The 10,311-nt window shown below is 39.7% G+C and overlaps 1 protein-coding gene across 3 annotated transcripts in view; it reads left to right on the top strand.

The window, feature by feature from the left end:
* LOC111864857 (myosin heavy chain, non-muscle) overlaps positions 1 to 8,095 on the top strand; it is a 102,863-nt gene extending 94,768 nt beyond the window's left edge. For 2 of the 3 annotated variants that reach the window (XM_023852412.2, XM_023852415.2), the window contains 4 exons: positions 696 to 885; positions 2,401 to 2,518; positions 3,218 to 3,381; positions 6,227 to 8,095. In XM_023852412.2, coding sequence (XP_023708180.1) covers positions 696 to 885; positions 2,401 to 2,518; positions 3,218 to 3,381; positions 6,227 to 6,359 — 605 coding nt within the window. In that variant the 3' untranslated portion in view covers positions 6,360 to 8,095. Of the gene's footprint in view, positions 1 to 695; positions 886 to 2,400; positions 2,519 to 3,217; positions 3,382 to 4,052; positions 4,276 to 6,226 lie in introns of those variants that run through there. The other variant, XM_023852416.2, reaches the window with a different exon arrangement.
* The last annotated feature ends 2,216 nt before the right edge of the window (positions 8,096 to 10,311 follow it).

A 10,311-nucleotide genomic window follows, 5' to 3' on the forward strand; every position in this document is an offset into this window, starting at 1 on the left:
TTTTTTCAACATTTTCATGTGTTCGGGCCGTGGAAGGACGACCAGAACGAGGTTTGTCATCAATTGACATTTCACCATTTTTGAAACGGGAAAACCACTCAAACACTTGAGTTTTCCCCATAGCATCGTCCTTGTACGCCGTTTTTAACATTTCAAGAGTTTCTGTTCCACTTTTCCCAAGCAAAAAGCAGAATTTCACCGCCGCACACTGTTCACGAAAATCAGCCATTGCAAAAATGACAATCACACAAAACAGTTGTCACTATAAACTTTGCCGAAACTAGTCCTTACCTTCTGAAGCAACGGTAGTCGGCTTATCGACTCAGGAATGTTAGCTCTATGCGCTCATAGTGGCAAAACGCAGTACTACAAAAGCTCTGCCCACAAAAAAATTAGTTCGGTTTCTTTTGGGTACCCCATCGTATATCAAAAGCCAGCCAGTCCTGAACAACATCTGTGTTCCACAAAATTTTGGGCAATTGGTTTTGGCAACATTGATGCGTGAACTTGAGTCAGAAAACACATGCAGGTTATGAATAGGGTTTTTGCAGAACACCAAAGAAGACAAACATTTTTTGCATGCTGTGCATTTTTGCACAAAATACATTCTTTTATAACTTCCCTTTGCTGTGAGAAGAGGTTGATTGGAATGAAGAAGGATTTATAGTTTTGTTGTGTTGCTGGATAATTTATAGATTTGGCGGCAGAACGATCAACTACACAGAAACTGGAGACAGGGAGAATGCTGCTCGAAAGGCAGAACAAGGACTTGAAGGCGAAGTTGGTAGAACTGGAGACTGCTCAGAGGACCAAGACCAAGGCCACCATTGCCACACTGGAGAGTAAGATCAATAATTTGGAAGAACAGCTGGAAGCAGAAGCCAAGTAAGTGCTATTCTCTCTCTCTCTTGCCCCCCCCCCAATCAGAATTCAAAATTTCTGCTGTGTGTCATTCATTCACATCTCTTCAAGCAAGGGAAGAACTCGTTTGAACTGTTGTGTAAAGGTCATGCCACATGGGATCAGCCTGTAATCATAGCCTGTACGTACATATCCTGCACCTCATCTTTTGGCATAATTTCTGTTTTCTGATAGAAGGTCTTCAGTCTTTTCTTACTTTGCACAATTTTTCCATTTTCAATTTCTTGCCTGTTCTTTTTTCGCTTCCATATATAAGCAGTATCAGGAGAGAGCATCATGTTTTAGGTTGTGCCGTAGATCTCATTCCTTAAATTTTAATTCAGGTATGAAGATTTCAGCACAATCAAGGCCACAGTTTCACAGATGTAAGTGCCTGAAAAGGATTAGGCCCATGTAGGATTCTGAAATCGTGTTGTGTGATCTCTTTAAATCCTTCAATTTTAATTTAGGACCATTCTCAGCATAAGTGGCGGGTTGTGTGAGTAACAAAATGTAGCTCATTCATTCAGTCCTAGGAGCGGACTCCTTCAAGATTCAAAAGTCACTGAACTGATCCGGTAACTCATCTCTGGTTTATGAAGCCTGTAGGTTCATTACCATGTCACAAGAGTCTTCCGCTGAATCCAGTCCATGTTCTCACGGCAGTAGCTCAGACAATAAGAAATATACCTACTGTCTAAAGACACCCTCTTTGAGAACAGGGTGCTGAGGAGAGATGAAGTCACAGGAGGTTGGAGAAAACTGCATAATGAGCAGCTTCATAACTTGTACTCTTCTCCAGGTATAATTAGAATGAGGATGAGGTGGGAAGGGCATGTAGCATGAATGGGGAAGAAGAGGAATGCATATAGGATATTAGTGGGGAAAGCCAGAAGGAAAGAGACCACTGGGAAGACCAAGACCTAGGTGGATGGACAATATTAAAATGGATCTTAGCAAGATAAGATGAGATGGTATGGATTGGATTGATCTGGCTCAGGATATGGACCAGTGGAGGGCTCTTGTGAGCACGGTAATAAACCTTCACATTACATAAAATGCTGGGAAATTCTTGAGTGGCTGCAGATTTGGCTTCTCAAGAAGCGCTCAGCTCCGTAAGTAAGTAAGTACGTACTGTCTGACGACAGTGCAGTCACTGAATACTGAACTGAGAGGGTTGAGGAGTGGCACAGTTTTAACACAATTTGGGGCATTGAGGGAATGGATAAGAAAGATCAAACAGGATAGTCTGTCTCCGGGCAGAGGTTTCAATATGGAATATCTCAAAATGTGAATTGTTCCATCTCACATACTAATAACTTGCCACCAATCTCATTCTCAGCTTCATTGATCTAAGAAATGTGGTGAAGAGTGCATTTAAAACAATGAACCTCTTAATTATGTAATTGCCTCTATGCTGTAAGTATGTAGAACACATATTTAGAAAATATATTTCATGTTCTTTATTTGGGGTCACAAAGAAACTGTTCATTGTTTCAGGGAGCGATTTGCGCAGCAGAAGACGAACCGCAAGCAAGAAAAGAAACTGAAGGAACTGGTGATGCAGCTGGAAGATGAACGGAGGCACGCTGACCAGTACAAGGAACAGGTGGAGAAGGTATGCATGTACTTGTATTGGGGCTTCTGTTTTGGAGTTTAGGCATTGCAATTTAGAATTGTATAATGGCGTTTTTATTTTAAATTGATCTTGAAGTCATGAATTCTAGGTGGTTTTCCTTGTCAGTTCTTTCTGCCTGTATTTGCCCAGATTTTTATTAGAAGAATGAGGGTTAATGCAAGTTTAAAACAGGAGACAGTTTTTCTTTGCGTAACAGTGTGGGTGTGCGTGCATTTGTGTGAGAGAGAGAAAGTAGTCAAAATTGTTTCAACACAGAAATGCAGTTACATTAATTAGTAATATAAAATTAATTTCTAAAGTAATGACTGAAACACCAGTCAAGAATCAGCGTAACCATGATGCCACACGTAGTGCGGTTTTGGTGTGCAGCGTGTAAGGTTACCAAGAATGGCAGTTTTGTTGTAAAATCTGGAAGGTTGAAAATTTCTTACACTAAATGTAGGCTATTTATGAAATTTGAATTGACTAAATATGAGAAAATAATACAGTAATCTCATTGTTATCTGTCTGATGAAAGGGTTGCAGCATGCATAATTAAAGATAATATTCAATATAGACACTGGGAAATGTGTGTTTGTTTGGATTCCAATTTTAATTATGTCAAAAGCTGCTTCCCCAGCCGGAAGAGTGAGGATGCAGATATGTACGTCAGTTCATGTTGACCGTGCATTTTTGTAGGTCAACATGAGAGTGAAGGGGCTGAAGAGGCAGCTGGATGAGGCAGAGGAAGAAATAAGTCGTGAGAAGGCACAGAAGCGGAAAGCGCAGAGGGACATGGAGGACATGATGGAGTCACACGAGGCCATGTCAAGAGAACTGACCAACCTCAAAAACAAACTCAGGTGAGTTGTGACCGCACTCGCCGGCTACCTGGTGTGTATGCCACTTATGTTCCTGTCTGGGCTGGGCTGTACTGACCGGCCCAAAGCACTTGTTGAGAATCTTGTCATTACAAACCAGTATTGGTATGACGAGAATGGCAATGCAGCTGAAAGGGGGAAACGTAGCTAGAGAGAGGTGTGTTGGGAGGGTCACTCTGTGGAATTATTTCTCGCAGATGTCATAGTCACAACATGGGACATTGACCAAAATATATAACCCATTTCCAGAACGTTAAAATAGTTTTTATTTTGGGAGAAACATGGAATATGTATGAAGTCCAAGTACATACTTAAATGTTGTGTCATACTGACATACCAGGCAAGTTGGCAGAGTGATATTGCTTCTGTCTTGTATTTTGGAGGTGCCTGGTTGCCATCCTGGTCAAGTGTGCTCTTTTGGGTATACATACAGTCATAAAAGAACTGTATGTACTTGATATTTTCCAGTGTTCATATATATATATATATACATGCTTTTTTTTAATGGTGTTTGATGTCAAATATGAATTATGCTCATTTTTATATGTAACAGTATGTGATTTGCTTGGGACATTTATTTTAATTGTGTATTATGTTACAAAATTTCTTGTCTACAAAGACAGTTATGTTTACTTTCTTTTATGGCAATGCAGTGAGGAACGTCCATCTAATCCACCTCAGAGGAAGTTAAGTCGTCAGTGACATTTCATTGACCAGAACATCAGTAGCCTGTTCCCCTTTTTATTTCACACATACTGTATCAACTACCAAGTGTAATTATCTCCAATCTTGCAATTTACAAACTGAGCAAAAGGTAAAGAATGTACGTCGTGTGTTGCATGGCATTGAACCTTGTTCCTGTATAATCATATGATCTCTGCCACTCCCCCTTCCCCTTCTTTCCTTGAAGTCAGACTCTACATGCTGCTGCCACTGTACATATATGAAACTCATGCTTGATGGTGGAATGTGTCCCTCTGAACATACTAGCATGTGTAGTCAGACCAGAAGTGTCAAGTTGGGTGAATTTAATTATTGATTTTTATATGACAGTCAGGGGTGTCTGTACTTTGCCCAGGATATGGTTTCAGGCCTGGTCATTAACACAACATACAGTAACTGGAACTTGAGTAACAAACTGAAGTTCACTCTTATAATTAAAGAAACTGATTGGGAGTTAGGATTCAGCATAATATCTTTGTTTTTCTCTGTTAGGTCCACAGTAGGAAAAATTAAACAAAATCTGTATGTCTTTGTAATGTATTTCACTTGTTGAGCTGTATAGAAGTTGCTCTTTGATGGTGTGATGTGTTTATATGTTAACTGTTTTGTTCTGCGCACAGTAGATGGCAGTGCTTCATGCATTACCTCTAAGTAATGGCTGCTCTATGAGTGACTTGCTGTGTACGGTCAGTGTCTTATAAACCTGGCAGATGTCTCTCACTTAGTCTCCTATACAGTGGGTACCAGGGGCTCTTCCCCTTGGGGGGGGGACAGTCAGAGCATGAAGCTGACCACTCACCTCCATCTAATGCCAAGGTCAAAAATGGTGGAGCTGTATTTCCACTCCCCTGTAAGTCTTCATGGCATAGTGCTCAACTAATGAAGCACAGAGGCAACTTTGCCTTTTCTCTTACCTGAGTACACAAGAGTAACTTCAGATATACAAGACTATTCAAATTTGATGGGCATATGCAAATACGTTTTACCTCCTTGATGTAGATCCATCGAGCTGCTTAATGTTTCTATAAGATTTGAAGTTTTGATGAAGGTTATCATTTCAGCACAACCTGCTGCCCTGAGGATGGAGGCAGCATGTGTCTCTGAAACACAACATCCTACATTGTGTCATATCCCAGAAGACCACAATATGAATGGTTCAGTTTTCCATAAATACGCGATTCATAGCATGTCCTTCTCTCTCAAATTCCACAGTTGTTTCGATCCCAGCCACATCTTGTCCTGCCTCGCATTTGAGAGTTCTGTGGGCTGGCATTAGTTTGAACACCTGTAATAAAACTGACATTGTTCTGCACCTGGTTTCCCTTTTGTGATACCAGCATAATCATAATCACTCATACAGCCTGCAGCCTGATACCAGAGTGGATCCTGTTCAGATATCATGAATATAATATTTACATGACAGGCAAGAATATCTCTAATTTGTCACTGTGTTCATTATTGCCTACACTGTTTTGAGCAGGGGTGGAAATGGCTTTTCAGAACTAGGTAGACACTCTAGATCAGTAGAAAATCTCGGGGTAGGTGGTTTGGCCAGCACATACTGAAAGGAAATTATTACCAAGTAGCTCATGAATATGCTCCTACATGTGTTGTTTGGAATAGTAGTTATGTTGTGACCCACTGGAAATAGCTTCTTCAAAATAAGATGTGCTGGCACTTAGTAGATGGTGTCTGCTTTTGTCTGTTCCCATTTCCAGCCCTGGGTTTGAGACATTCATGTGGAATTATTGTTCTTGCATCTTCGTTTGTTAATGACTAAAGGAAAGGAACAAGTTATTCAATATCAGCCATTTCATTCAATTACCAGTGCCTTTCATTGTGATTGTTTCCAGTGTCATGTTCTGTAGTTCATTTTTTGCCCATGTCTCAAGTTTCTACACTTCAGAACATTGCTCTTTTCTTCATTTTCTGTTTAAGAGGTTTTCAGTCTTAGCAATTTATGAAAATATTTAACCAGCAATTAACAGTTGATATTGACTGAACTTTTGTTGTGAAAATGCTTTGTTTAAGAGATTTGGTTTCTGCTCAACCTGAAGTGAAGTTTTATAGGCTGACATTAAATTTGGACATTCTTGTTGTTCAGGCGTGGTGGGGCAGGAACAGGCATTGGGCTTCCACGGCTGACAGGAACGAAACGGGGTTCCCTCCCAACAGGCAGTGGTGATGATTCGTCTATTCAGGACGACTCTGTGGATGGAGAGGAGGCACCAAACTAGACACGTATCGTCAGCTACCATGTCTTCCAACTTATAAAGCATGCAGTGACGTGTCTGTTTTGTACGGAGGTTCCAGTATGAGAGAGAAGTTCTATAGAGAAGCCGGGGTGGAGACGAGATGAAACATGTTTATAGAATGCAATCCCTGCTTAGAGGAGAACTCACTATGCTCCAGGAATGTGATAAATGTTAAGGTAAAGAATGAAGGTCACTTTGTATTGTTGTTTACATATACACTGAATATATTTCAGTTAACAGTTATAACTTTTTTTTAATTAGAATAACTCGGAGGGCTCACTGATCCCCCACGTGCCAAGCTGCTAGGACTGTTTTTAAAACATTATATGTCATTGTGCATCTGTCATTAGTAAATGTATGCAGAAGTCATTCGATCTGTGAACATTAGTCCATATAGTCTTTCTTTCTTTTTCTCCCCCCCCCCCAATTTAAAAGTGACCTGTTTAAAAAACGTGCCTGTATTTGGTATTTCTGAGCAGTAAACCCAAGCTGCAGCTGGCTAGAGAAACTGCTTGTTTTAAGTTAACGTTTCTTTGCCTTCACATTTATCACAATTAAACCATATTATTGGTCCTCCTTTTAGTCCATGAACATTGTTTTGTACTTGCAGTTGTAACACAAATGTTACCATAATATGCAAGTTTAAAAATGAATTACCAAGGACGTTTCTGTACATACATCTGTGGTACAACTGCTTTGAAATGAAATTTCAGGCAGTGTGTTCTGTGCCAGCAAGAGGTCAGTGCTTGTTTTATGTCTGTTGAAATCTTGCGTTTTGGTGGACTGTAATCATGAAAGAGCTTAAGTACAGTAATTATTCTGTTTAACTCTGTGATTTAGTAGTGATGTATGCCTGAATAGTAGTGTATTTTAACAAGATTCGTTCTCTTAAGAAAATTTGTGAGAACAAAGCACATTCCCCTTGCTTGTGTGTGAAAGAAAGGAAAAAAAAAAGTAAAATTGCTCATTCCAAAATACTTGTTTACAATGGAAACAATGTTAAAAAGTTTGGTTTAAATGGAGAAATTTTGCATATCTACTAACACTTAAAAGTACACTGCGTCTGATGAGTCCAGTGGTGGTGTTGTAATGGGTACTGGTTCATCATATTCTTTTGGAATACGGATGTAGAAGAATGGATGGAAATGGACGAGAAGATTTTGTTGGCTCCTGACCACAAAATGCCTTATTGTTGTAATAAGGGGTCTTTTTCATAACTGCAATTAATATTGATTATGATTATATTTGAATAAGAATGTTACTTTGAAAACTAACTCACATTTTTCTAAATGGTGCAAGAGAGAGACCAATTTGTAATTTGTACAGTTTGTTGTGAATGTTTTAAAACTGGTGATCGGTTAAAATGCTTGAAAAATGTATTGATTATATTAACCCATACATGCCTTCATTTTCTACTTCATTTCTAAGAGCCTGGAATACTTAGTACATGTAATATTAACGAATCAAGAGTACTTAGCTCGAATTTTGTAATTTAAGGATTTTTTTTTTCATAATATTTTTGCTGTCGTGCCAGGATGGTGTGAATGGAAGTGTTGTCAGTTGCGAGTAAATGTAAATAAATAACAAATAGCTTTTAAACTTTACCATGCCCTGAAAGAATTTGTTTTTTCTTTCTGGAAATCAATTGATTGGTGAAAGTGAGAAGTCAGTCATCTTGTTATTATATAAACCTGGTTAATAAAATAACAGTAGTATTATAGCACCCCTTTCCATGAAACATGACAAAGATAAAACAGGTCATAATTTATGCCACTGTGTATCATAGTCTACTTTCCATTAGCCCACACCTTTTTCCGTCTCTTTATTGATTTGGTTTATGTATTTAGTGCTATTTTTTATCCAGTGAAATGGATTAGCTCACATGCTATATAACTTAACACTGGTACAATAGGCCAGAAGTGGCCGCAGTACAAGGGACTTAGTCCCACCCCACCAGCAATAATATAACTTAACAAAAAACAGCCGAGGACTTTATCATGTAAGATTTTATGCATAAGACTGAAATAATTTCTTTATGGGGGAAAATAGTTTCTTTATGATAGGAAGGCCCTATTTCCAATGAAGTATATAATAACGCAATTGGTACTGAAGAAATTAAGTATCTTGGCAATCGTAACAAAGGAAATTGTGAGAAGGACTTTGAAAACGTTCTAAATTCAGATAGTACTTTCAAAAGAAATTGTGTCTAAGGTTTTCTTGGCTCTGTGTGTTTCAGCGTGTTCTCGTTCTGGAAATTTTGCTGTCTCCCCTCCCTCCAACCTGCACGCACACATGCCTGCTCCTACCTACCACGGTGTTTCAGAATAAGGTGCATAGACTAAACTAGATGTTTGCAGTGCAAAATATGGCTCTCTGCTCCCCATTTGACTGTCATTTTGAGAATTACTGCTGCTAGAAATCCCATTGATACAATTCGACCATTGTGGGATGCCCATGGCTTAGTTACACTGAGTCAAAATCTTTGGTATGTGTGTTCTTTTTTTCTTTCTTTTTTTTTCCACTTCTTTGGTGTTTTATTGCCCAAATATTCCAGCACTATATTTCTAGTCCATGCCATAGGTAAGGTACAAGTAGTCGGGTGCTTGCTTTGCTCCACTGAGTCCCGGGTCAGATGGCACTGCGGCAGGTTTTGCCCAGGATTGCCATTGCTGTCACAATTGCTCCATACCCATCTGTTGCAACCTCCTGAGGTGTACAATAGCCCTTACCAGACAGCACATACCACATCATAATCTGTCAGTCTGAAAGTTGGGGTTTTCATCCCAGACTTGTCTGGTTGCAAAGTAAGGAAGTTGAGTTTTGAGTATGTTCTATCTTTCAGTTCTGAAAATGGCTGTGTGATCCCATGACAAATGCAGATAAAGGTATCATCATACAAATTTTCATGCAAAAACATAAAAAGATAAAGCTATCCCTGTGACAGGCCATGGAGGCCCGTAAGATTGTGAGATGTCGAGGCTTCAACATTTTCTAGACATTTGGCTCACAAATGGCAGTGAAGTCAGCCTTACGAGCTTGCCAGCTGCACTTTACCCCCAGGAAGTTTCCTTGTACTCATTTCTGTTAGAGGCTGAGTCAACCCCAGGGCCATAGCGTGGCTGGAAGGATCAGGTCAACTGAAAAATCCATGACCTCATTGGAAATTGAACCTGCACCTGCTGGCTTGTAGCATAGCACCTCAACCAACTAAGCTACTGCATGCCCCAGTGAATGCAGAATGTGAAAGGAAATACAGTTTTCATATTTCATACGCATAAAGAAACTGAAAAAGTTAGTAGTACCAGTTTGTTTCTGCATCAGTTGAATTCCATAGCAGTGTTGCATTCCAAATTCTTGGACTGGAAAAGTAAATGTTGAAGTATGGTTATGCTGTTCTTCGTCATTATTCAGCACTTCTACTGAATTCAGTGCCAGCAGTGCTCAGAATCTTTTTAGGTTCCACAATGCTAGTAGTTAATCACTGACTATTTTGGTTGTAGTACCAATATTCACGGGTGCAAGTGAAGAGAACTGCTCTACATAATGTGCTGCATGTTTAGAATAAACATGCACATGGTGCTATGGTAGCTCAGTTGGTATGTTGAATAGGCTACAGCCTCAGTGTCCAAGGAATCAGGATTTAATTTCTAGAGAGGGCAAGAGATCATTCTTTTCTCCATGGCAACCAGACATGTTTTGGGATACCCAGCATCGAATACAATGGATACCAGGGGCTGTTTCCCTTGAGATGAAGCAACCAGGGGGTGCAGCTAACTGCTCAGTGTCATATGGTGCCAAGGTTAAGAATGCACTGCATTCCCCCATATGCTTCCCTTGACTTACACATGGGCACAGAGAAATTAGTATCCATTAAAAATTTTAGGTTTGCAGCTGTTTAGTCTTGTGGATTGTGATGCTGTAAGTCTGGTAGGTG

Source organism: Cryptotermes secundus, unplaced genomic scaffold, assembly GCF_002891405.2.
Source record: "Cryptotermes secundus unplaced genomic scaffold, Csec_1.0 scaffold1951, whole genome shotgun sequence".
Taxonomy (NCBI): Eukaryota; Metazoa; Arthropoda; class Insecta; order Blattodea; family Kalotermitidae; genus Cryptotermes; species Cryptotermes secundus.